The sequence below is a fragment of the Cyprinus carpio genome, chromosome A2, assembly GCF_018340385.1.
Source record: "Cyprinus carpio isolate SPL01 chromosome A2, ASM1834038v1, whole genome shotgun sequence".
NCBI lineage: Eukaryota > Metazoa > Chordata > Actinopteri > Cypriniformes > Cyprinidae > Cyprinus > Cyprinus carpio.
The window spans coordinates 10928232-10955847 of NC_056573.1; the positions used below are offsets into that span (position 1 = coordinate 10928232).

At 36.5% G+C, this 27616-nt stretch overlaps 3 protein-coding genes across 5 annotated transcripts; 1 reads left to right on the forward strand and 2 right to left on the reverse strand.

Annotated features, from left to right (window-relative positions):
• Positions 1-1119: 1119 nt before the first annotated feature.
• Positions 1120-3404, reverse strand: LOC109051813 (LIM domain transcription factor LMO4-like). 2 transcript variants are annotated; one of them, XM_019069297.2, is made up of 4 exons: positions 3129-3404; positions 2675-2927; positions 2056-2152; positions 1120-1913 (listed from the first exon to the last, which is right to left on the reverse strand). In XM_019069297.2, the coding sequence occupies exons 2-4, from the start codon at positions 2908-2910 to the stop codon at positions 1749-1751; spliced, it is 498 nt and encodes a 165-aa protein (XP_018924842.1). In that variant the 5' UTR covers positions 2911-2927; positions 3129-3404; the 3' UTR covers positions 1120-1748. The 2 variants fall into 2 exon arrangements, with proteins under 2 accessions (XP_018924842.1, XP_018924841.1); XM_019069296.2 differs by lacking the exon at positions 3129-3404 and having other exon boundaries at positions 2675-2943.
• A 4424-nt stretch (positions 3405-7828) lies between these two features.
• Positions 7829-22988, reverse strand: LOC109051817 (heparan sulfate 2-O-sulfotransferase 1-like). Its single transcript, XM_042772481.1, has 7 exons — positions 22577-22988; positions 11213-11445; positions 10806-10891; positions 10211-10349; positions 9387-9484; positions 9145-9302; positions 7829-9064 (listed from the first exon to the last, which is right to left on the reverse strand). Exons 1-7 carry the CDS (start codon positions 22698-22700, stop codon positions 8838-8840), a joined length of 1065 nt encoding a protein of 354 aa, XP_042628415.1. The 5' UTR covers positions 22701-22988; the 3' UTR covers positions 7829-8837.
• Positions 22989-23453: 465 nt separating this feature from the next.
• LOC109081104 (selenoprotein F-like) lies at positions 23454-26765 on the forward strand. Of its 2 annotated transcripts, XM_042772499.1 has the most exons (6): positions 23454-23601; positions 24986-25153; positions 25473-25536; positions 25766-25815; positions 26444-26620; positions 26696-26765. In XM_042772499.1, exons 1-5 carry the CDS (start codon positions 23554-23556, stop codon positions 26573-26575), a joined length of 462 nt encoding a protein of 153 aa, XP_042628433.1. In that variant the 5' UTR covers positions 23454-23553; the 3' UTR covers positions 26576-26620; positions 26696-26765. The 2 variants fall into 2 exon arrangements, with proteins under 2 accessions (XP_042628433.1, XP_042628423.1); XM_042772489.1 differs by lacking the exon at positions 26696-26765 and having other exon boundaries at positions 26444-26689.
• The last annotated feature ends 851 nt before the right edge of the window (positions 26766-27616 follow it).

The following is a 27616-nucleotide window of genomic DNA, read 5'->3' on the forward strand; positions in this document are numbered from 1 at the left end:
AAAAAAGCAAGATGCAAATATATTTGTTTTAACATTTGTCTTCTTCAATAACGATCAATTTTATTCAAGCATGTACAGTTCAATCACAAAATAATTAGGTGGGGTCTTCAAATATAGTGTTATTCCACATAACACAGCACTCATTCTATTGTGATTTATTCTGTAGGAGTATAACAACACATTTAGTTTTTATTGCAGCTTATTCTATAGCACCAGTATTACTTAATATATAAGGATTTATATAGAAATAATACAACAGTCATTTTGTGATTCTATAAGAGCAGGAGCGCTTATATTTTATATTGACTTCTATAGGGATGCTATGCTGTTACAGCAGTGCAACTCATTTCTTTGTGATTTATTTTATAGAATCATAAATAGCATTCTGTATTATTATTCTATAGGGACATTCTGTAGAAGCAACTAATTCATTATTCATCTATAGGTGCAGGACCACATTCATTTCAGTGTGAGTTTTATTTATTTATTTATTGTTTTCAGGTCAATTAATTTAGATTTACTCCGCAAAGGCAGCACCACTTATTATATAGTGAAATATTTTATAACAGCTCCCAATGTATTTTACTTTACAACTCATATAAAGGACAAATGGTTAATGAATCAATATTTTTCATCAGAAACATGGACTAAAAGTCAGACTGGTGAAGAAGGCAAAGCATAGACAGGAGGTATATTAATCAGTTAGAATAAAATACCCACATTACAATAATCAGAGATTAGGACATGATGGAATGGCCTTAAACATATGACATTCAGCATGACACTTTAATAATGTATTTTATTATTTAATTTATAAACAATTATAAAATGTTTTATATAATGTTCCCTCTGAGTATTTGTTTTTCTAAATTCATAAAGCAACAGAATATTTCTGCACATAGCTTCATATCATGATGAGAGATGCATTTACTAAACAAGAAAAAAAAAGCTAATTTTTTTTTTAACAAAGGCTTATATAAAGGGTTAATATTGGAATTGACAGAATTACCTTCAGCCAACAGAGGGTGGTGTTCTCCATAAATTCTGTGTCTGACAACATTATTTAGAAAGCATCACAACTGAAAGCATAGCTCAAAATCAGTGAAGAGATCCTTTCTTGGGTTTTTAAAGATTTTTAATTATTCTGAATAAAGCAAATATTACTTCACACACAACACATTTTAAAGATCGGTCCTTTATAGCGAGCTCAGAATGTTTTAGAATTAAAAAAAAACATTATGCTCTCTAAGAGATCATCTGGAGGTCTGCTTCAAAGGATACAGAGAACATGGACTCTCTGGATGCTACCAGAACTGATTTATGGACAGGTTAATAGCAGTGATACTGTAATTGCAGACCAGGAAGAATAGCCGTCCCGTAACCAAAAGATAAATGTCTTACACACACCAGAGGAAGGTGGTGTTTTCTCACACAGCACTATTTCAAAACTAACAGACACCACAACTAAATTGCAGGTCCACAACATATAAGAAAGGTCATTCCGTGCAAAACCAATTCATAATTGATTATGATACGCAAGGATGCTCGCCGATATTGCTTTTCAGCTCCAATGGTTAACCTCATTTAAACTGCCAGATATTACCATATATGTTGAATTTCCACAATATTAGACCTTCATAAAATAGTCTGTAGCTGACAAAGCAGCTACTGGGTTATGAGGTCTTGAATATGAAACTAGGTGCTCCATTAGTGTCTCTTTGTCAGAGCTCAGCAAAAAAATGATGAGCTCAGGACTTCTGTTCAGATATGTTTTGCTCCCTGAGTGAATCCAAGTGGTCGCATCTGTGCGCAGAAGCTGACGGTCTGTCCTGCTCACAGTACAGTTTTCCATTTGTGTAGTGAAAACGGTCACCAGGTACTAGCTGGTTATGGCAGATGGAGCACACAAAACACTACAAGAGTAAAGAAAGGAATGATTGTGAGGAAAACATATTACAAGGCACCCTGTCTCCCCCAAAACATACTTCAGCATATCAACCTACAGACAAGGAGTAGATCATTTTTAATTAACTGCATTTAAATGGAGTAAATTACCTTGACATGGAAAACATTGCCCTGTGCTCGCATAACCATTTCATTTGCTGGGATGGACTTACTGCAAGCCCTGCAGGCTCCGCTGTGACCAAACAATCTGTAGTGAACATCATAACCACAAATATATCTTTTAATAAGCAAGCCTATTTGAACTTTTGCCTATACTTTTTCCCCATTTAATGGGATAATTCACCCAAAAATGAAATTCTGTCATCTTAATCACCCTCATGTTGTTTCTTACCTGTATGCATTTCTTTCTTTTGCTGGACACAAAAGATATTTTGAAGAATGATGATAAAAAAAAAGTTCCCGTTCCCAATGACTTACATTTTTTTTCCATACAATGGAAGTCAATTGGAACTGAAAGTGTTTAGATCCCAACATTCTTCAAAATATGTTTTTCACAGAAAAAAAAGAGAGTCAAACAGGCTTGGAACAACATGAGGGTGCGTAAATGACATTTTTATTTTTTTTTAAGTCAAATCCCATATTTTCTTTGCTAGACTTATTAGATGTAGGATATCATTTCTCTTATTTGTCTAGAAAATTTGTAGCTCAGGGTGTGAATGATAGTATATCATAGAGGATGACAATAACAAAACAGTTCCTGTAGTCTGACCTTATATAGTCACTTTTGCAGAGGATCAAGCCACGCTTTGTGAAACACGATGAGCCGATTTCTGCCAGCTGGGCTTGACAGCAGGAGCACTTGAGACAGTGGCAGTGCCAGTATCCATCCAGAGCAAACAGCAGGAAGCGGTCTGAAATCTTGCATCCACATCCAACGCACCGCTTCCATGCCAGGGCCCCCATTCTGACATGAGGTGCTTGTGTATTACAAGCAGTGTTCACCATAATAAATGGGTCACTACCTAGAATAGAATGCATGTCAACAGCTGAACATGTTACTAACTGGACAACAAACACAAACTGTATTCAATTAGTTTGTAAGTAGGCAATAAATTAATTTGACCAGTGGGCCTCTATCTGTATGAAACTGACAGATAAACAATTTTATCAAAGTAAACAAGTTCACACACTTATGCTTGTTTGACACAAGTATGCGCACTCACCTGCTTCACAGCTTCCAGATGATTTTACAGACTCATCAATACAGAACAGATGAACGCGTTCAGTCCGTCAGCTCGGAGAGACGCAGACGCCGGTCCATATCTTGTCTTTAGGCAAAAAAATAACGAGAGGTCATAAACTCGGATATAACTTAATTTACCTATATTTAAATGACCTCTCGCTTACATATCCTCATAAGGTCTGAGCGTTGTAAATTAACGGCGCTTGTTACGTTGCTCTATTACCGGACTTCTATCCCCTTTAAACATCCGTGAGGTGACGTCAGGCGCGCTTCAGCCAATCACCACTCACTTAAATTGTGGTCCCTCGCTGAAGCAGCCCAGCAGATGCAGGGGTTAGATGCTACATTATTGATGCTTTCAACATGGCGCATTCGTAACTTGCCCTGGCATTCCACTATATTTAATGTACTATTTAAATTTTAATTGTAAATCACAAAATTAGCTGGCAGAAATTGATTTGTCAAAGTGACTTGAAGAAGTTTAGAAGAACTGCCTCACATTTTCTCATTCGGAGTCATTTACAATGGGGCCTTAATCATCCATATTAAAGACCTAATTACAGCACACACACAGCGTCATGGCCAGATCACTATGAAAAGAAACCTTGACAGCTGTCTGATTGGGTGGCCATAGAAAATCATCCGTGAGAAAAGGATCCTGCCTTTCTTATCATCTGTCTGTCATTTAGCCATGATTACCATCGGATTAAACATAATCAAAGCAGTTTGGGTGAAAAGTGGTAGTCATGGGAACCAGTGAAAACTGTTTTATCTTGTCAATTGATCTTAATTCAAACCTGCACACTCTAGATTACAGAGATGTAGGAGCTGAGAGAGAGAAAAGAGGGGGAGAGGGTTGTGTTTGCCGGCTTCTGTCACTCATTATGGTGTATTATGTCACTATTCAATGCAGAAAATTAGTCTCTGATGACATGACGAAGCTGTAAGGGTGGCTTAGTGTTAATAGGCAATATAGTGTGCTGTTTGCTTTGAGGAACTAAAACCTTCTAACTCCATGTTTGGTTTGATTTTGAGGCTGCTAATATCTGTAGTTGCACTCTGTTTGTCACACATTCCCCGTTGGGTGTCTGGTTTTGGACTTTTTAGATTAGTTTAGTTGGTGTTCTCTGTTTTTGTTCTTGACATTGTTTTGGAATTCTCTTTAGTTGATCTGCATTTGGATCCTGTTCTCCCCCATTTCTGAGTTCATCACTGTCACATTGTTGTATGAGAAAAAATACATAACACCACTATTAAAAAATAAATAAATAAATAAATCCTGTTTAAATTGACATTAAAACAAACAAACATTAGCTCTGACCTTTCTGGTTGCCAGAAATTCACCATCAAAAGTATTCGAAAATGTTTCAGATATTATAGAATATTGGTGCCTGAATATTAGTGATATGATGTAATGTTAATATACCAAAATCTGCTTTTTACCTTAAAATGTACTGATAACCACCATAAAAGAAAAAAAAACAAAAACAGGTAAAATAGAAAGTCACGTGGTAAATCAGAGCTGTAAATCAATCTATAAAACAGTACTAGTAAATAAACATGCACAGGATCATACACACAAATCATAACCATCATATTAAATAAATAACAAAAAATGTGATGCAAAACACGCTAATACACATTACTGATATAAGAAACAAAATTCATTTTGAATATAAACTGATACCCCCACACACACACACCTTTTTGTTAACATAAATTATACCGTAATTCATAGTAATTGAATTACATTTTTAATTGCAAAATATGTATAATGTAATATTAAACCATTTACAGTTTTCACCTTATATGAAAACATACAGTTAATCAGTTAACAGAGTTTTACTGTGACATTTTTACTTATTTTATTTTTACACACTTTTTTTTTTTTTTACAGTTTTTACACACTTATACTCCCATTAACCCTAGCCTATTTATCCAACATTAAGGGATGTAGTAATATTAAAAAGAGACATTTGGACACATATGAATGTGTATGAAACCAGACTAACTATGTTCTGCATGAGCTATTACTTTTTTCAGCCCCTATTGTTGGTTTTGCCAGTCTAGATTTCCTGTAAACGAGACCAGCAACCCCCCATCTCCTGGATCATTATGTTTATGTAATGAGGTCACAGTCGTTGATCTAATGGCGGAGTGCAAAGTTTGAAATTTGTGTGGTGGGAAGCGGGGGGGCGTAATGGAAAATAAGTCATTTTCTCCACAGCTTCATTACTTTAATTGTTTACTGAGCAGTGGCATGTTATGATGTTTCAGGTAAAGCACAGGAGTCACATTAACAAAGAGCGTGAGCTGTCTGAGCACATACAGTTAGATAAACATCAGATGGAAAGCGTGAGACAGAGGCCTCATTATTTAGAGCCGGAAAGGGCTGATGTCCCATTGCTCTATAACTGAATCTGTGAAACATTCGACAATGATGTGCATTTCTGTTCTGGCAATTAGAAGGACATTTCCAAACAAATCTACCGAATTACTTTAGCTGGTTATTTTAACGAAACAGTTCCCCCCTAATTAATGTATCCTCTCCCCACTGACGATAGCCAACAATTATGATGTTCATTAAAAATGAAGGGAAGCCTGACTGTCGATCAAACACAGAAAGGGATTGTTTGAAAGGCCCTTTATTTGTTGCTGTGACAGCTCAATCACCCATCATGATCTAACCAGGGGGAGGTAAACCCCCCGACAATGACCATCAGAGGCTACAGACAGCCCTTCATTCGAGTGCTAATTAGAAAAATTATATCTCTGAAAGGCAGCCTGGTATCTGTTCCCAGTGTGCTGAGAGAGACAAGCTGAAGAGACAACAATGAGTTAATAGAAAAATTAATTATTTACACTATTATCTAGGCCAGGCCATTGAAAGAATGACTCAATAATGCTTTAATTGTGCTGCTGATTACATTTCCACAGAGATAGACTCGAAAGCATATCAGAAGCTCTGTTTATTAAATGTATGTGCTCTGATGAGATAACATGAATATTGCAGCAGTGCACAGCACAGCTTCAGCACATCTTGTGTATTTCTATAATGTCAATGGTGAGCGCTTCTGTAGAAGAGGAGAGGGTAGACCAATGGGTTCCACCCAGTTATATTAAATCAAAGAGGTTTGTGGTGTGAGACGAGTGGGGCGGGGCCGAGAGCCGTGGGGGCGGAGCGAGGCCGGTGGAGTAAACGATGAGGAGCTACACCTGCGCCACTCACTTGTTTCGAGTTTTATGTAGTTTTTTTTACTTTTGCATTGTGTTCGTTTATTTGATAAAGTTTTATGTTGAAATGTTCGACGGTTCCCGCCTCCTTCTTCCCCGAACTTTGTTAGCCTACATGTTTTTTTTTTTTTGCTCTATGAAAAGACATACATGGACCATCATTCAAAATTTGGGAGTCAGTAATATATATTTTTAAAGTTAATACTTTTCTTCAGGAATGATGCCTTGAATTGGTCAAAAAGGACAGTAAAGACAAAGTTTTCAAATCAATGCTGTATTTTCACGAAGATGTTTTCAACATGGATAATAGTAATAAATGTTTCTTCAGCAGTAAATCAGCATATTGGAATGATTTCTGAAGGATCTGGAGTAGTGACTGCTGAAAATTCAGCTTTACTATCACAGGAATAAATTACATTTGAAAATATTTAAAAATAGAAACCAGTCGTTTTTAATTGTAATAATTTTTCATGATATTGCTGCTTTTACTGTATTTTTTTGATCAAATAAACACAGCCTTGGTGAGCATAAGAGACTTCTTTTATAAACATGAAAAATTCTTACTGATCCCAAACTTTTGAACTGTCTGTTTAATGTTTCATTTGTGTTGTCAGTAACAAAAAAGGTGAAGAATATTAAATAAAAGCCTCCATATAATTTAGTTTCTCCTTTGTTTGAATAAATAAATAAAACTATTTTTAGCAGACAGAAACAGTCCGAGATATTTTATCAAAATTACATTGATAATTTGTTTGAATAAATGAATAAAAATTTTTTTAGTAGAGATATTTTTTTTGTGGTTTTTTTTTACAAAAATCTGTTTTAAATATTTTTATGAGACGGAAGCAGTAAGAGATGTTTTGTTAATGTTGTATTATTAAATTAAAAAAAAAAAAAAAAAAAAAAAAAAAATCAAATAACAAATACAGGCTCACGATGGTACTGTGGAATAAAAGATATTAAAACCAATACATATTATTATTTTATATGTACAGGTTAATCTAGCATTTCAAATACAGTACATATTGGTTTTGATACTCTAAAAATATCTAAGAGAACTTAGAACAATTTTTTTTTTTTTTTACATGTTCTGCTCATTGTGTCTTGGAGATTTTAGGGCCAAGTGCGATCCAGCACCCATTTCACACACAAATGTGTGTTTAGTAAAGATGTACATAAACACTGGAATTGTAAAATGTACTCAGGATGCAAATTTCCATTTTCAAAATTCATTAGTTCCACTCTTGTTGTACCATCAACAAGGCAAACAATTTCATATGATGGTTGCCAATTTCCACATTGATATTAATAATGACCACCGATGCAACTGTACCCATTTCAAATTGTAAAACAATTCCTCATCAATTCATATGCTGAGATGTCAAGTCATATTTACACTGGCTATAATAACAGCTCTGTGTTTTAGGAAAAAAGGCACAGTCTCGATGAATTCAGGGTCTTTCTTTCAATGAACACATTTAAAGTCCAGGATCTCTAAATCAAAGCTGCAGACTAATGGTATGTTGCCATGAGAAGCTTGAAAGAAAAAAGTATGTTTGAACTACGTAAAAAAATCAAACAAACAATCAAAAAAATACAGTTATAAAATACATAAAAGCAAATTAAAACAAAAGAATTGCCGTTTACCAAGAACCAGTAATAGTACAATGATCCACATGCAGATAAACATTTTATCTTCAATTCTTTATCCTCCCATATATGAATGTTTTGGTCCAACTGTAACTGTAATGACCAGTACTTACATATATTTGTAGATAAAAAATATATTATCTGCAATTGCTGAAAAAAATGCAGGACTGAACCCCAGGCAAAGGGTTGTTTTAAAAATAGCAAACAGCAAATGTGGATCATTTTTTTCAACAAAAAAAAAAATTCTGGTATTTCAAGGACAAGACATATGATTTCAACACTTTCAACATTTTTAAACACATTCCTCATTTTATTTTCTAAATTGGAAAAAATTACTAAATTCTTTCAGCTTGATAAAGAGCTTCGAGAATGTTTAGTAGTCATCAGTACTCTTTTTACTCTTTAAAATAAGATGTAAAAACTCCAAAAACAGCATCAATCAGTCAAAAAAACAAAAAAACAATAACCATTAATGCATTAAATAAGTACAATAAAACGTTCTGAAATGTGGCAGCACCTGTATGAAATCCCTATGGGAGAAAGCTTGTCTTGAATAATGACACGAGCAAGACCTCAGTCACTTGTAAAGCTCATTAGAGAGCTTTTAAGCCTTCTTTGAGATTATATGTATTGGGGGGATAAAGCTCTTGACAGCTATTTGGCCCCAAGACTCTTCCTTGTGGCATGGACTAGTTTCAGTTGCTCTGAATGCACTCATCCAGATGGAGAGCAGTCAGGCAGAATGCATTGCGTCCTCCCTCCAGTGTTTCTGACAGCGTACAGTGTTATGGAGCACCGCTGAGTCTCAGGTAGTCTTTGGGTAGATTTTCTCATAGAAAAAGTTCTGTGCCAGTACGTACAGTTCCCCATCTTTTTCTCTCACCGCGTGAGCCCGAACGTACTGGAACTGCTCTAGTGCAAACTCATAAAACTCATTCTCCATTTTCCAGATGTCTGACTGCTGCAGTCTGGCTATGGACTCTTTTGTGGGCGGCTTCTTCTCGCTCGTTTTCCTTAGATGCGATTTCTTCCCTTTAGAAACAGACACAAACATTTAACAACAATATTCATCATCTAATAGACTTGTAAAGACTTTCTCTCTGTGGTCATACCTGTCCGAAAGAGCTCTGTGGCTCCCTTAAAAAAGCGAGGGAGAGCTGCCTCCAACATCATAACAAAGTCTTCCAACTCCTCCGTCACTCCAACTAACATATATTCATTCACCAGGTTGTATTTGGCTTGCTCCAAAGCCCATTTGCTGCCAATGTTCCTATGAAAAGGGGATTGAGAAAATGTACCAAGAGTCCTAAAAGTGGTAGATCTGAATTACTCCAAAAGACACTGAACAGCCTACCAGCACTCAAAGTAATGACCACAGAAGAAGGGAATCTGAAGCCACAGTTTCTCTGGAGCACAGTCAGATCCTCCAGCAGCTACACAATCATCAAACGTCTGAAACACACACAGATCTTTGAGATGACAGTTTACATGTTCTGGGTTCAGTGTGTGTGAAAGGAAAAAAGTGAAGCTTTCTTTTAACTGCAAAGAAGATCATTTTGTGGTTATAGTAATAGTGTTTTATTACTATTTTTTATTTTTGTAACGTCATGTCATCTTCATGGCCAGAACAAAACAAAACAAAACAAAACAAAAAAACAACTATATAAACATTTAAGATTAATACAAGACAAAATTCCTAAAGTACATTCTTTTGTTTTTTTTTCACACATCAGTCTCTGAATAAAAACACATTCTATTTATTAATATAAGAGTTAATTAAACAAGGCTAGTATTCAGGATGTTAATAGCACAACTTTTAATAAAACATCTGGGGATTTTTTAATCATCATTTATAATAATAATAATAATAATTTATAATTTTATTATTTAAGAATATTACTTTAAATTGTATTTGTACTTTTTACATAATAATATATGTAAAAAAATAATTTTATATAATACATTTTACAAAATAATATTACAATATTAATAATATTTAAATTTAAAATATATTTTTTTCTAATATTATTATTATTTTGTAATAATTTTTACTAACACAATACATTTATTTTGTGAACTTAAACCTAGGTACCTTATAGTTGTGAAATTCATAAAAATTAAAAATAGGATAAAAGTAGACGAAACAACTTCATCGAACACTTGACCCACCAGACTCACCTTTTTGTCCCCTTGCTTTCTGCGTCGCAGGCCTGGTCTGTAGTCATCACCAAAGCGCAGGAAATAGTAGTAAGACACCAAACGCTCAATAGGGTCCCGGATAACATTTATGTAAATAGGCTTTTTCTTCACTCCAAATCTGATAATGTAATGGGAATGGAACTGTAATTAGTAATGTATTAGTATAGTAGGTCTAACACATATTTTGGGCATTTAGGCATAATTAAATAGTTGCTTTATGCATGTAGGTAAGGTATGGGAAGATACACAAAACTGGAAACTAACAATATGATTGAATTGTTTAAAATGAACTGTGAGAGGCTTGCTGCAATTCCTTTCATAGCCACCAGGAGTCAGCAGCATCAAACTGCTTTTAGGGTTGTTGGGAATGTAAAACAACATCCTTTCAATGAATATGAATGAACAAGTGGCTAATGTAGGATTCTAGTTATGCAGAATGTTGGCAAATCATCTTTCAATCATGTTGGCACTGAATGCAAAACCTGATACCACTCTACACAGCATTACTCAGGCAAAACACATTGACCACAACAGACTGAAACAGAGCAAAATGACAGGAGCATATGACACATACTTGGTGAAGTCCAGAAAGGAAACATGTCCATGGTAGAACGCAGGCTTCATCTCCTTCCATAACGTCACATTCTTTACAAACCGTACCTGAAAAATGAATAAATAAATAATAATTAAAAAATACAATAAATAAATCACTTTAGGATTTGCTCTGAAAAAAACAATCAACCTTTTTAGAGTTTAATGATAGAAATGAGTCCCCTAAAGCCTCAGGATAATATAAAGCCACCATACTATAGCATCTGCTGCAGTGCACTATTAAGGAAATGCTTTGTGGCATTTAGAGGCTGTTCGGTTCATTTCAGTAAATGTAAACATTTGGATCTGTCCGGCATGATAATCTGTTGTTTGGATGGCTGTAAGTGGGAAGCACTAACAGTGGACATGCACAAGTGATACAAAACTGACCTGATCCTGAAGAGACATGACGGGATTGTTTTTGGTGGTATTGATGTGCAGCACATGATAGTGGTTCTTGTTGCACAGGTCATAGGCGATGTTGGTGAAGGAGGTACTGGCTGTTTTGGGCACTCGGTTGTAGATGACCACCAGATCATCTTCCTCGACCAGGGCCACCTTCGCTCCCTCTTGAATGTGCCGTTGCTCAATCTCTCGTACCTCATGTCTGGCAATGACTCGTTCTGCAATGGAGGAGGAGAAGATGAGGAGACATTAATGCAAAATACATTTCAAAAATTAAAATAAACTGCCATATACCAGAATCATAAAGGAATACTAAAAGTACTGTATGTTGAGGGAGCAAAACTGCAAAGAATACTGGATGAATAATTATCTCTTAAAGGAAAATGTCTTTTATTAGATTTTAGCACTACACATTGCAATTACATAATTTTGAGCATGTGGGCTCAGTGACCCGGCGCTAAAAGGCTTTAAGACGAGTCATTACTAATTCGAATCCCACTTCCGTGACAGCTACATTAAGGCCTCGTTTACACTGCAGGTCTTGATGCCCAATTCTGATTTGTTGCCTATATCCAATTTTTTTGGCTGTCCGTTTACACGTTCTTTCAATTGTGACCCATATCCGATTCATGCGTTTACACTTGCCATACCACCTGAAATATGGTGCATGCGTTGTTGTCATTTACCGCCTCCACATGTGGGGGGATGGGGGGAGGTGTGCCCGAAGCGTGAATCCTTATAAGGGAAAACAACTAACGATTCCTAACACCATGTTTACACCGGATGCGAGTGGCGAGGCACGACAAAATACTATAGTACCACTGATCTATAATATTAATTCATTATATATACACTCACCTAAAGGATTATTAGGAACACCATACTAATACTGTGTTTGACCCCCTTTCGCCTTCAGAACTGCCTTAATTCTACGTGGCATTGATTCAACAAGGTGCTGAAAGCATTGTTTAGAAATATTAACCCATATTGATAGGATAGCATCTTGCAGTTGATGGAGATTTGTGGGATGCACATCCAGGGCACGAAGTTCTCCCGTTCCACCACATCCCAAAGATGCTCTATTGGGTTGAGATCTGGTGACTGTGGGGGCCATTTTAGTACAGTGAACTCATTGTCATGTTCAAGAAACCAATTTGAAATGATTCGAGCTTTGTGACATGGTGCATTATCCTGCTGGAAATAGCCATCAGAGGATGGGTACATGGTGGTCATGAAGGGATGGACATGGTCAGAAACAATGCTCAGGTAGGCCATGGCATTTAAACGATGCCCAATTGGCACTAAGGGGTCTAAAGTGTGCCAAGAAAACATCCCCCCACACCATTCGAACCACACCACCACCACCAGCCTGCACAGTGTTAGTACAAGGCATGATGGATCCATGTTCTCATTCTGTTTACGCCAAATTCTGACTCTACCATCTGAATGTCTCAACAGAAATCGAGACTCATCAGACGAGGCAACATTTTTCCAGTCTTCAACTGTCCAATTTTGGTGAGCTCATGCAAATTGTAGCCCCTTTTTTTCTATTTGTAGTGGAGATGAGTGGTACCCGGTGGGGTCTTCTGCTGTTGTAGCCCATCCGCCTCAAGGCTGTGCATGTTGTGTGGCTTCACAAATGCTTTGCTGCATACCTCGGTTGTAACGATGATTATTTCAGTCAAAGTTGCTCTTTCTATCAGCTTGAATCAGTCGGCCCATTCTCCTCTGACCTCTAGCATCAACAAGGCATTTTCGCCCACAGGACTGCTGCATACTGGATGTTTTTCCCTTTTCATACCATTCTTTGTAAACCCTAGAAATGGTTGTGTGTGAAAATCCCAGTAACTGAGCAGATTGTGAAATACTCAGAAACCGGCCCGTCTGGCACCAACAACCATGCCACGCTCAAAATTGCTTTAAATCACTTTTCTTTCCCATTCTGACATTCAGTTTGGAGTTCAGGAGATTGTCTTGACCAGGACCACACCCCTAAATGCATTGAAGCAACTGCCATGTGATTGGTTGAAATTGAACAGGTGTTCCTAATAATCCTTTAGGTGAGTGTAGATCAGTCAGTAGCACTCGTTATAATCAGTGATGCTGTCTACACTGGATGCGGCGTGGCATGGCGTGACACCACAAATCCCTGACAGTAAACTGATGCCGCATTTTATTTATGATGTGCTGACACAAATTTCAAATGATTTTCAACGGTCCCTTTGTTGTGTCCAGTGTAGACAGTCTTTAGCTGATGCGGTGTGGCGCCAGGTGTTAACACACCTGATTCAGATAATCAGCTCGTTAGAAGTGAGCTCTGTGCTTGAACGGTGTTCCCATTGACATGGTCCCTACACAGTGTTCACTGCTGCCTACTGTTGAAGATCTGTTGAAGTTTACCTCACTTCGGAACATTCATTCATGGACTTGCCAGCGCAACATTGTGATGTCTATCAGCCATCGGCGATGGACGATGGCATCATCTATCGCCCCAACCCTAATGCCCACCTATGTTCTATGACTCTGTCCCAAATGGCACACTTCATGTGCATTTGTGGTCTTGCTGACACAATGGCCGCCGCATACACGTGTCTGTTAAGTCTACAAGATGGTAGGGTGTCCCATTCATCATTTAAACTTTCAGAAGGATGCTTGCCAGCGCCCTCTTTGCGGCCACTATGCGCCCTCGATACACACTTCTGCCAAGCCTGCACTAAAGCGAACTCCGCAGCAGACTTCTATCTGACAGTCGAAGCAGCATTACACCATGAAAGTGTGGACTCAGAAGAAGAGCGCGAGGGTTTAGGGTGTGGTTTGGGACAGGGCCTACATTGGCCAGCCACGATCAACTTGACCCTCCTTCAAACGTGTCATTTTACTGACAAATGCTTCTCTAATCTTGGAGAGTTCAATGCAGGATCCTCAAAACGCTTGCTCTTTTAAGATGGCTCAGTTCCCAGTTTATTTGGACCAGTTGGCTCCACTGAATCACAACCTGTAAGTATGATAAATAATAGATGTTTATATTTTCTATCGAGCATTCAAAATATGGAACTATGGCAATCATTTCCAACACATGCTGTATGCGGTAGACTAATCACAACAGACTGGGCCATCTGACTAATCAGAGCAGTGTAGGCTCACGGAAAGAAGGTGTTTAGAGAGCCTTTTTTTTAGGATTTTTTAAAATTATTATTAATGAACATACATAAAGATAAATACACAATTACAACTCTAACAATATACAAAGAATCTGGATAATAGATAATATAGGCTAATGGGATAATATGTATTATTATTTTATTCAAATATCATCTAATTGTCTTATTTATTATTAAACTTTTTCAAACTATAAAAATAAAGAATGTTAATAGTAAAGTTGAGTGTATTGTTCCAGTGTAAGGGAAACAGGTCAATTTAGCTCAAAGGGAATCATTTAAGATTTTAAAGGGAATTTGAACAGAATCAATGTTTCACGGCTGATCACTGAGACGGCCAGCGATTCACTGAACGAGCGGTATAACATCAAATCTGCAATGGATATTAATATCCAAAGTATAATGAAAACACTATTAACTAGCACAGTAACAAGATCGGCAGTTTAAGACATTAACTTGTAAGCACAAAACACAAGATACTTCTCTTTCCAATATGAATAAGGCTTTATTAGATGAATCTTATACATATAAACTAATCTAACACATAAGCACACGCACTCACACATTCACACAAGTTGCAGGAAGATAGAAAGTTAGATAAGGATGGGTTTAAGAGAATGAAAATGTGAAATCCCAAGTTTACAGCAATACGTGAAATTGCATAGACATGAACAGCCATCAATCACTTAATTAACCCTCGCATTGAGTTCCTCAATGAGGTTAAAATTATATTAGATACACCAGTTCAGCTTAGTCTGGAGGTAAGTTACTTGCGTTGCCTATGTAAAAGGGGTTCCCTTTGTTGTCTTGAAAAGGGGGTTTCCCGAGGTTGCTGATTGGCTGGAAGTTCAGTAGTCGTTGAAGTGACGTCTTGGGGAGCCCGTGGTTGGGCGTTGGCTGACGATGCAGAGTTGTGGGCTGGCTGAAGTTTCAGACGGGCACTCGAGGTCAGACTCGGAGACACGGCGTTGCAAAACTTAACTCAGAACACGAAACTCTCAAACGGAAAAGAAAAGAAACTTAAGTAAAAGAATAGAAGTAAAGTTTGACGAGACTAGGTGGTGTTTCTTCTCATCGTGGCTAAGCAGCAGCAGGTGTGCAGGCCGAAACACGCTAGAACGGCGCTCGAAGAACGCTAAAAGTGATGACTAAAAGCATGGCTAAAAGCTAAAACTACAAGCAAAAGCTAAAAGCAGGCTAAAAGCTAAATTTGATGGTGTCCTGAGTATTTAAACTGGCCTTTTGGCCACACCTCAAATGTTGTCTTGAATTTTCCCGCTCTTGCAGAGTATAATTTTGGACATGATTCCTATGATAAGAATATGATACATTTGACAAATAACTGATGGTCAGAAACGTTTCAAGCAAGAAGATTCGAACACACACATACTAAACATGAATATGAATACTTAAGCTATTCAATAGTTAATTAAAAAGACATAGACAATAAGTGATTAGAAACATGATAGTCAAATGTGTGGGTTTCATAAATGATAGGGAGTTAAGCAATGGACTGATATTCCTTTAGAAGTCTTTTTGTGTTCATCTGTACAAGACAGTTTCTCTGCTTTTCTTTGACATAAGGATGTTCTGTGGAAACCAGAGGTTAAAAGGTCCCCTTAGGAATTTCAGTCTGGTTCTGCTAGGTGGTGGGGGGGGGGGGGTCAATCCAGCGATCTTGTTTACTTTCATGAGTTTACACGTGATGGTCAGGCTGTGCATCTCTTTGACCAGCAATCTCGATCCCTCTCCCCAAATTTGACAATCTTTTCTCTGAATTGAAATTGTCAATAATTGTTCTAATGGTGTTAATGTTGAAAGCTGTTCTCTGAAAGAGTTGGTTGGTTATCTTGCTTCAGACTGTGGTGCTAGGAGTTGATTTACAACATACTGTTGCCTTTCTGTGGAATTCGGCTCCTCAAGTTTCAACCATGCTCACGATCGAATCTTTAATTTGTCTGGTTCGGGTCTGATACGCTACACCAGTAAAGGCCAAACATAATAAGATGAGGAAATGAAATTTTATATCTACAAGTGTAGATATTAAATTTAATATCTACAAGCTGCTCAGGAGGAGCAGAGGATTTATTGCAGCCAGCTGCCAAACCTGACAAGTTATACTCTGACTGATGTCTTTTCAATGATTCAAATCAGGTTACAGTCTTTCCTTAGATAGAACAAATGCATTCTTTCAGTAATGTTTGCCTCTGAGAGACTCTACATGGAGGTCACTGTGGGGTCATTTTATGTTCAAGCTTGTTAGCTCCAGAAGTTGCATTATCATAACACAAGGACATTTACAGCCTTGGCAGAAGGACTAAGGCTGAGTAAGAGAAATGGAGTAGTGCAGTGCCTCAAGTACAAAAGAAAAACAGACCTGTAGTATGTCCTGTGTACAAAGAGGCCAAGCAGCTGTACGCCTCCGGTATTCAGGGGGGCTCTGAAGTTTTAATAAACAGTCAGTAAAACATTAAGCTCATAATCTGCCCCAGGTTATGTACCATCTGGTTACACACAACAGGACATACCAACTGACACTAAGAATTGTTGTTTGTGTGAGATTTGCTGTTGATATGTAAGATTAGTATGCAGGGGTGGATTTAGTGATTTGGGGGCCCCAGGCTAAATATAAGAATGGGGCTCTATATACATTTGCACACATTTACCTAGATCAACCATGAGGCTCCTTTTTTGTTGTGATGCTTGCTGCTGCACAATGGCGCCCCATATTTGTGTCCAATGTTTCTACATTTTTCATATACATGTTATAATGGCTTTCTTTTATGTTGTAGACCACAAAATAGCAATTGATTTACAGTTTTCACAAAAACAAAATAAATTATAAAAATGTTAAAACATTTTAAAATATTAAACTATTTTCCAGTTAAAATTGTAAAAAAAAAAAAAGTGTTTACAGTTACACTGTAATAATATTTCAATTTGACTGTTTTCACTGTATTAAAATACTGTAATAAATGCAGCCTTAAGAGACGGCTTCTTACCAGCAACTTTTGAATGAAAGCTTCAACAATCAACAAAGCTTTCAAAGTCTTTAAGCATCATAAACACAGCTATTTTGGATCTAAAACTGCACAGTAGTCAATGTGTCGGTGCCAAGACATAAGGGTTGGGCCGATAGATGATGCCAACATTCATTTCCGAGGGCTGACAGACATCATTATGCTGAGCTGGCATAATAACAAAATGAAGATGTTCCCAATCACATACTATACATTCAAAACTGTTCAATGAACACAATTTAAACAGTAAAGATTAGCCTATATTGTGTAAAAATGGCAAACGAATTAACACCAAACAACCCTACAAGCCATAACACATAGGTTTTGCTTTTTTCACAGTCCCATCAGGGCTAACAGTACAATCTGAAACATGTTCAAAAAGGGAATCCCAGAACTTCTATTAGCAAATGGATACAAATTACTATCAGGTTAGATATCAAATAACTTTCCGATGCTCATGAACCGTGAAAGTACATGTCAAATGCCATCATTAGAGCAAATGGAACAATAATAAATCAACAATCAACACTTCAAAATGTGACACAAAATATACTCAGTAAAAACACTGTTGAAATATTGAGTCAAATTAATCAAACAGTTTACACTAGGTATGTGCTAAAGACTCCATTTGTTCTCAAACAAGATGACAGGTTCAGAAACATCATCAATTTATGCAGTGCTGAGACTGATAGCTTTCTCCAGGTCTAACAAGATGGAAAACCTTCCTCTCACCTTTCCGCCTGCTAACAGGTCTCATATTCCTCTGCAGTTGTGCAGCTATTCATAGACGTGATGTGAGTAACTCAGGGTGGATGATGGGAACCAGCTAACCCAAACAACAGCAGCTTGCCAATTTTTAATGGAAAGAATGTTGACAAACAGATATGATGAGTTACAGTCCAAACGGTGGAGCATTCAGAATAGCCTGTATTGGACCTGAAATAGCCCATATCTGATCACTCAAGGCATGTGGTTTTGACGTGTCACAACTTGTTAAACATGTGGCCTGTGTTTGGGACCACAGCACTCAACCAAAATACAAAAGCCCTGCTGACACATGTACTTCACAGATGTTTAAATTAACTGATTTTCTTTATTTCAATAGATTCGATGTAACAAGCGGAAAACCTTTTACTTTCACAGACAGACATGCAAAAGGGTTGAATGTTATCAAGGCTCGCAAAATCGATAGCCAGACGTCCCGAAAAGCCCCAGGGTGCAGGCTGGACGATGGGGTGGGCCCACACATTGGGGCAGGGTGACAGGCCCACCCCCAATTCCACTGGTTTATAAAAAAGCAAATCTTATTGGTGTAGACGCTTGAAGAATGAGCTTGCGCATTTCTTTGTGTTGGATTATGTAACTGATTTGGCCATATTACAGAAATATTATGTGTTAATTCTACAATCGTATCTTATTATCTGTTTAATAACCATGGTCATTTTAGTTAGATGAAGTTATTGTTTACAAATAAATGCTTGGTGACGGCACCTCTTGTTCTTCTGTGCAATATACAGTGGGTACGGAAAGTATTCAGACCCCCTTAAATTTTTCACTCTTTGTTATATTGCAGCCATTTGCTAAAATAATTTAAGTTATTTTTTTCCCCCTCATTAATGTACACACAGCACCCCATATTGACAGAAAAACACAGAATTGTTTGACAATTTTGCAGATTTATAAAAAAGAAAAAACTGAAATATCACATGGTCCTAAGTATTCAGACCCTTTGCTGTGACACTCATATATTTAACTCAGGTGCTGTCCATTTCTTCTGATCATCCTTGAGTTGGTTCTACACCTTCATTTGAGTCCAGCTGTGTTTGATTATACTGATTGGACTTGATTAAGAAAGCCACACACCTGTCTATATAAGACCTTACAGCTCACAGTGCATGTCAGAGCAAATGAGAATCATGAGGTCAAAGGAACTGCCTGAAGAGCTCAGAGACAGAATTGTGGCAAGGGACAGATCTGGCCAAGGTTACAAAAAAAAATTCTGCTCCACTTAAGGATCCTAAGAGCACAATGGCCTCCATAATCCTTAAATGGAAGACGTTTGGGACGACCAGAACCCTTCCTAGAGCTTGCCGTCCGGCCAAACTGAGCTATCAGGGGAGAAGAGCCTTGGTGAGAAAGGTAAAGAAGAACCCAAAGATCACTGTGGCTGAGCTCCAGAGATGCAGTTGGGAGATGGGAGAAAGTTGTAGAAAGTCAACCATCACTGCAGCCCTCCACCAGTCGGGGCTTTATGGCAGAGTGGCCCGATGGAAGCCTATAGTAAGTGTATGATAAGTGAAGGACACATGAAGCCCGCATGGAGTTTGCTAAAAAACAGAGAAATGTCTGATGAGAGCCAAGATAGAACTTTTTGGCCTTAATTTTAAGTGGTATGTGTGGAGAAAACCAGGCACTGCTCATCACCTGTCCAATACAGTCCCAACAGTGAAGCATGGTGGTGGCAGCGTCATGCTGTGGGGGTGTTTTTCAGCTGCAGGGACAGGACGACTGGTTGCAGTCGAGGGAAAGATGAATGCGGCCAAGTACAGGGATATCCTGGACGAAAACCTTCTCCAGAGTGCTCAGGACCTCAGACAAGGCTGAAGGTTCACCTTTCAACAAGACAATGACCCTAAGCACACAGCTAAAATAATGAAGGAGTGGCTTCACAAGAACTCAGTGACTGTTCTTGAATGGCCCAGCCAGAGCCCTGACTTAAACCCAATTGAGCATCTCTGGAGAGACCTGAAAATGGCTGTCCACCAACGTTTACCATCCAACCTGACAGAACTGGAGAGGATCTGCAAGGAGGAATGGCAGAGGATCCCCAAATCCAGGTGTGAAAAACTTGTTGCATCTTTCCCAAAAAGTCTCATGGCTGTTTTAGATCAAAAGGGTGCTTCTACTAAATACTGAGCAAAGGGTCTGAATACTTAGGACCATGTGATATTTCAGGTTTTTCTTTTTTAATAAATGTGCAAAAATGTCAACAATTCTGTGTTTTTCTGTCAATATGGGGTGCTGTGTGTACATTGATGAGGAAAAATTAACTTAAATGATTTTAGCAAATGGCTGCAATATAACAAAGAGTGAAAAATTTAAGGGGGTCTGAATACTTTCCGTACCCACTGTAGGTAGGCTACGTGAGGACTTTTAAGAAGGTGAGTAAAAGAGACCTTCATTGTGATAATTTTTTTTAATTAATTTTATTTATGAGGCTAAGTAGTGACTATAACCACTAAAAATCTAAAAGGGATATTCAGTAAAGCATATAGTTCTATTTTACAGTGATTCCTGTTTCGAGGATCGTGCCACAAAACAAACTATTTAATTTATGCATAAATAGCCTACATATAAAAGTATAAATAAAAATATACAGCAGAGAAGTGATATGAACATTTATTGCTTAAGTATGCACTTAAGCACAATAATAATAATATTTGCTGTAGATCAGATTTAATAACAGCTGTTTTAGTAAACAAAAACATTCAAAATATATGCAAAGATATATTGTTTCAGCATTGCAAGATTTTTATTCCCATTATACACTTATAAAATCCCAGTTCACGCTGATGGTCAGGGTTATTAGGTATTATTGTCTTATTTGTCTCCACGGTTGTGCTTTAAAATAAAATTAAGACACAATTGTGGGTTTTTCCCAATGTCTTTCTGAACTACAGTAATTTATCATCATATTATCATCCTCCGTTCGTGCTTATTCACAGATCCTAATCTAAATATGAAGGATATACATTTAAATATTATTATACAAAATAGCTAAATCTCAAACAGTGGATAATTTTTATCAGAATATCACCCAGTTCTTAAACTTCTCAATGTTAAATCATATGTCGATTACTATCAATAATACTATTACAATTCAACATAGCTTTTTTATTTTAATACATTTTAAAATGTAATTTATCCCTGTGATCAAAGCTGAATTTTCAGCATCATTACTCCAGTCTTCAGTGTCACATGATCCTTCAGAAATCATTGATTTGCTGCTCAAGAAACATTTTTTTTTATTATTAACAGTGCTGAAAACAGCTGTGCTGCTTAATATTTTTGTGAAAACTGATTTTTTTTCAGGATTTTTTGATGAACAAAGTTCAAAAGAACAGCATTTATTTGAAATAGAAATCTTTTGTAACATTATAAACACCTTTTGATTAATTTAAAGCATCCTTATTCAATAAAGGTCATTTGAGCCCCAACATTTTAAATGGTTGTGAACATTAGTAAATACTCTGTGACACTGAATTTTGTCAGGGTTAAAAATTGTTGCATAAATCTTTATTATACCTCAAGATATGAATAGTACATCAGTTTTATGAGTTAACTGAAAGTCAAATTATTAGTTTAGTCTACATGTGAAAATCATACCGACCCAGATTTTTAGATAATTCCCCAAGTTCTAAGCATGTCCTGTTAATAACTAGAAACAGCATAAGGAAGGAAAAAACTAATAACTTTATGGCTAAATGGATTTAATATGCGTTCATGGCGATTTTGTCAAAACTGTAAGATTTTTTGACTGTGGTAACAATTTAGTTGATGGAGGTGAAAATCAGTTTGAAAACATCCTGTAATTTCAATTTATTCGTTCACTTAAGTTATTTTTATATTTATTGGTCAGTAGTTATTATAAATATATAATGATATGGTTTTATATCTAACAGTATTGAACAATATTAATGGAAAACAAAATAAACGAGCAGTAAGCTGGAGAATGTTACCAAACATGTTGAATAGATTAATCCAAAATAATGCTTGGTAAACAAGCTGTTATTTCTTCAGTTGTTCCTCAATTCTTCATCTTATTTTGTCCCTGCAGACTCGAGCATAAGTGAGCGGCATGTCTGATGCAGTAGCTTCATAGTGCAACAGATACATGCTTGAATACTGACGAAGGAAAATATTCATTGCACAACTAGTTGAGTCAAAACTGATACTGGGTCTTGCTTGAATGAAAATGCAGCTGCTGCCTGAGACATGATGGACCATGTAGTCCAAACACACACACACCAGTGCTCATTAACTCCCTTAAAATAGTACTGAGGAAACAAATCACACCATGAAAATGTTGACAAATTGAAGCAAATCAGACTGCTGCTGATTTCTAGTCTACAAATGATTTCGAGATACTTTATTGGAAAGGAAAATCTTACCCAGCTTCCCCCGTGACTCCTCGAGCCTCTGAATTTTGTTTTCCAAAAAGATCATCGCAATGGCGAAGGCCAACAGAGCCAGGAGCTGAAACTTCGGCGGCATCTTTAACCTTAAAAACCCCATCAAAAAATCCAGCACAGAGAGGACATGGCGTGACCGAGAACTTTATGACACTCAGTTCATGGATGCAACGAGCAGGACTGCTATTTCATGATTCCCAGAGTCCAATATAAACACACACACAGCAAACTACACTACAACGGACACTTATAACAAAAACAGTTCCGCATAAAATGTTGTATGCTTATTGAATCCGAACAGCTCAGACTATCCTTCACTTGAGGAGCAGCTGGAGTGGACGCTCAGTTGTTGTTCAGTCCTGGGAGTGAGGCACGTTGTGTCAGTGCGCATGCGCATTCGTGGATCAGCTGACTGAAGAATCTCACTTCACTCAAATACGACTGCTCTGCATTCACTGTTCTGACACCACCACATCATCATATTTACCGTCAGTGACCATGTCCAAATATTTTCTACCATTTTCAAAAATTGTTATTGCATACAATTAAGCAAAAGATCACATAAAATCACCTTGTTTCCAGTTCTGCAATGACACATAACAGAATTTCCATGCCATAAAGTCTTGTTGATAATATTTAGAAAGAACAATACTAAAGGGTAAAAAAAAAAAATTCTAAACAATTCCTGAACCATTGTACTTTTGAAGTGATGATGATGAATGCATGACAAGTCTAGACACTTCTTGAGTTTAGTTAAAAAGACTGCCTGTTATTGTTAAATCTCTTTGTTGCCAATTGTTAAAACAGTCTGATCTTTCTTTAAATCAAAGGTTAAAACGATTTTTTTTTTTTTCAAATAGTTCTTTGGTTATGGTAAGACTTTTATTAATAAGCCCGATGTGTGTGTTGTGACGCACTTCCTGCTGAGTGGAAGAGCGAGTAGAAGATAGTCATTCATGGCGGGAGAGGTGTACCTGCTTTGGTTACTGCCGTTATTACAGACGGTAGGTGAAGAAACAATATCTGTACAATTTCATCTTTGAAAGAAGACACTCAACAATGACAAGTAATCCACATGCTTATGTAAAATATGGACTATTTACGTTCAAGGCGCTGGTTAGCCGGCTCGCTAATGTTAGCTAATGACGTGGCTCATCCGGTTGATAGTGTAAATAATGTATAGCAAATCTATATAATATCGCAGATTTAATTTCTAACCGTGACATTAACTAACTGTGCACCTACTGCAAAAAATTTGAGACAGTGTTTTTCATGTGTTCCGTAATGATTAAGTTCTAAAACTGTTAGCTAGATTACCTGCAATTAATGAACTTGTAACGTTAGATATACGTAACTTTTAAAATAAACATTACAGTTATTGAAAATATATTTTCCTTTATCTTTACACGAGTAACACAAGTTTTTTTTTGGATTTTCCGAGAGTAGCTGATAGTGCTCGCAACAAGGAAGCAAATTCACGAAGTGCTGTTCCTGTCTCTTGTGTGGAGAGGAAAAGAATTCCCTATAGAAGTTCCATACTGTAAGGGCTTGATTAAACTTAGAAAGGACCATATTATGGGGTATAAATATGAAATTCAATCAGATTCCAGGTCCAAACAATTCTTAAGTCATTGCAATTCAATTATAAAGTCTCAAACAGTGTTATTTTAGTATCATAGAGATATAGTTATGTAATGTTATTATAGTTTTAATTTTTTATGTTGTGCAACGTTTTTGTTTTTGTAGTTTCCGTTTTAATTTTAGCCTTTTTTAATTTTAGTTTTTTTTTTTTTAAGTTTTTAAATTTGTTATATATATATATATTCATTCATCAAGTTAAAATAATGTTGCCTTGGCAACTAGCTGAATTTATTTTCTCCAATATTTTATTTTTATTTCAGTTAAGGTTTATTTTATTTCAACAGTTTTTTATGGTTTTAATTTACTTTAATTTTGTTTTATATATTATAACTGTTGTCTAAAATTTTAATATCTCCTTTATTCCAAAATAATAAAAAAAATATTTAAATGATTGTTTATTCTTAAACGGAAATGTATCAACTATACTGTTTGTTTATTTATTTATTCAATTATATTGTTTGAAACGAGGAGGCGAGATGTGTCAACCACTAGCTATAAACTGAATAGTCTTGTTATCATAGCTGTGTAGCCAAAGCTTGCGAATCCCTGCACCTGTGCTCTACCCTCAGTTTGCCTTGTTCTTTGACGTTGCCTTTGAGGGTCATCAATCAAAGATGCTCTCAGAAACCAGCTGAGAATTTATAATAAGTTTGAGATGTTGACTTAAATCTCAACTGGTGTAAGTGCTTAGAGAATTGCATCTACTGCTTGTTTCATGTGTAAAATGTGGTTTAAATCTTGACTTAGCTGGCGTCTTATGGAGCGGAGCTCTCCTCTGAGGCCTGCAGGGAGATGGGCTTCTCCAGCAATCTCCTGTGCAGCTCCTGTGATCTCCTGGGTCAGTTCAGCCTGGGCCAGTTAGACCTGCCCTGCAGGCAGTGCTGCCAAGAGGAGGCTCAGCTGGAGTCAAGGAAGGTGAGTTCAGCTTCTGAGCCAAATCACAAGGTCATTGTCTTACAGTGAACATGGAGCGCTGGAGCTTTAATGAAGCTTTTCTGCAGTTTTACACACCAAACAATGAAAAATGCGTAAAGATTTTTGTCAAAGCACAAATATTTAGATACAAGCCAGAGACCAGAGTGTTTATTATTTGGTGTCATATCACTTAATTTTAATAAAATCATTATTACAAAGACCAGTATATTTATTTATTAGCTTTGCCAGTGTGAAAATCTGTTTGTACCCATATTAATGCATATTTGACTTTTTACCTTTCTTTTTTTTTTTTTGACAGCTCTATCCAGGAGCCATCCTTGAGGTCTGTGGATGAAAATTGGGGAGGTTCCCTCAAGTCCAAGGTAGGTTGAAAATTTGCTCTCAAATATGACTAATTTATACTTAATAATTTTTGTGCTGCTTGATGATTGTACAAAAATGGCATAGAAATGTAGCAAAACAAACCATGTTAATTTGAAATGCTTCAAAGGGTGTTTTTCTTGTAGCAGCTGTTGTTGTGTGGAACAGACTACTAGAGTGTTTACTTTTGCTCTCATGTTACGAAATTTTTGTGACTATATTTCCCTTCAGCTTTTGTCAGGAGTGACAAGCCAAAGATGTTCAGGGGTCTTCAGATCAAGGTAAAAAAAATAAAATAAAATTGGTAATAGTTAATAGTAAAAAAAAAAAAATAAAGGTAATAAGCATGGGCATGGACATACACTACTGTTCGAAAGTATGTATTTTTTTTTTTTTTTTTTTTTTTTTTTTATAAATGTAATAAGCATTTTTTTTAAAGAAATTTTTACTTATTATAAGGATACATTAAATCAATCAAAAGTGACAGTTAAGATTAACAAATTCTCAAATATGCTGTTAATTGAATTAAGAGTAATCAAAGAAATGTCAATAAAGAGTAGAAGAATGGTTTCTGATGGATCATGTGACACTGAAGACTGGAGTAATGATGCTGAAAATTCAGCTTTGCCAGCACAGAAATGACATTTTAAAATATATTTAAATAAAATACATTTGATTTGTAATAATTGTAAATTGTTATAATATTTCACAATATTAAATTTTTAAAAGTATTTTGGCTTTAAAGAAAAGAAATCTCACCAATCACAAACATTTGAACGGTAGTGTATGTGTATATAAAATACAATTATTTTGTACAAAATATTAATATAAGTCTAGAAAGATTGTATTGCTTGTATACTTGGTTTAAGCTCTGGTTAATTCTAGATGTTCTTTTTGCATTCATTCCAGTATGTGAGAGGCTCAGACCCTGTGCTAAAGCTGCTGGACGATAACGGGAACATTGCGGAGGAGCTCAGCATCCTCAAGTGGAATACAGACAGCGTTGAAGAATTTCTTAGTGAGAAGTTAGAACGAATTTAGACTCACAGTTTCATATTTGAAGTCCGATTTTCAACTGAATCAAAGGACCACAATTAATTTTTGTGCTTAATAATGGACATTAAAAACATAATTTTTTGGCGGGGGGGGGTGAGGGGCTCTGAAAGTACACACATCAGTTTGTGGTTTGAGTTTAAGTGATCAGGACATACTGTTTTTTTTTTTGTTTTTTTTGTTGTGTATTTTTTTGTATTTTTTATGTTGTGTGGTTTTATACATCTTGTGTCTGAGTGAAGCCTGTTGAATATGCTGGTTTGGTAAAGCTTGTGGGGACTCCTCAGAAGCACATGTTTATGTGGATTTGCACATTAGTGAAGGCCTGACAGTAAACCAGTCCCTGGAATGTGAGGCCTGAAGACCCTGTGTAACTCTCTGAGCATGTTGTTATGGTGGGAACCTTCGAGCTCTACTCCAGTATGAGAAGGTGCAATCTCTTCATTTAAATGGTTAAATAAATGAATTGAACCTCAATTTCATTAGCGCACAGACAAATAAAACTGTTTTTCATATTAATTTTTTTGTGTGACTTTTTTTTCTTATAGCATTTCATATGTAAAGTGATATGACTGTTCATGACAAAAAAATAATAATAATAATAGATTTAATACTTAAACCTTGTCTGTTTATTTCCTCTTCTCCCATTTCAGGCCATTGTGGGAGGTGTTTTGGCATATATTTGATTTCTAATCTGCACTAATAAATACCAAACTGTTAGCGGACTAAATTTTATTACAATATAAGAGTTCATTGTCATAATTATTTATGGCAAACTTTCAACACAGGTTTCTTGCTTCGAGTTTACAAGCATTTTGAGCAGCACATATGATCTGTGATAGTTATATTTTCACCACTAGATGTCAGCAGACATTTTGGTTGTACTCACTGTGGACCAATTGTTGGATGAGTTTCAAATATAGTGTCTAAACAAGAAACCAATATAATCTAAATAATTATAGTTAAAATAATAAATAGTAATTTTTGTAATAGTAATAGTAAATATCAAACATTTGTTTGTTTTTTTAC

Coding starts and splice junctions, on each gene's coding strand:
- LOC109051813 (XM_019069296.2), bottom strand. CDS start 2,943: ATGCATTCTATTCTAGGTAGTGACCCATTTATTATGGTGAACACTGCT. Junction 2,153..2,674: donor TGCAAAAGTGACTATATAAG/GTCAGACTACAG, acceptor TGTTCACTACAG/ATTGTTTGGTCACAGCGGAG. Junction 1,914..2,055: donor GCAATGTTTTCCATGTCAAG/GTAATTTACTCC, acceptor TTACTCTTGTAG/TGTTTTGTGTGCTCCATCTG.
- LOC109051817 (XM_042772481.1), bottom strand. CDS start 22,700: ATGGGGTTTTTAAGGTTAAAGATGCCGCCGAAGTTTCAGCTCCTGGCT. Junction 11,446..22,576: donor GGAGTCACGGGGGAAGCTGG/GTAAGATTTTCC, acceptor CCTCCATTGCAG/AACGAGTCATTGCCAGACAT. Junction 9,065..9,144: donor CACAGAGCTCTTTCGGACAG/GTATGACCACAG, acceptor CTGTTTCTAAAG/GGAAGAAATCGCATCTAAGG.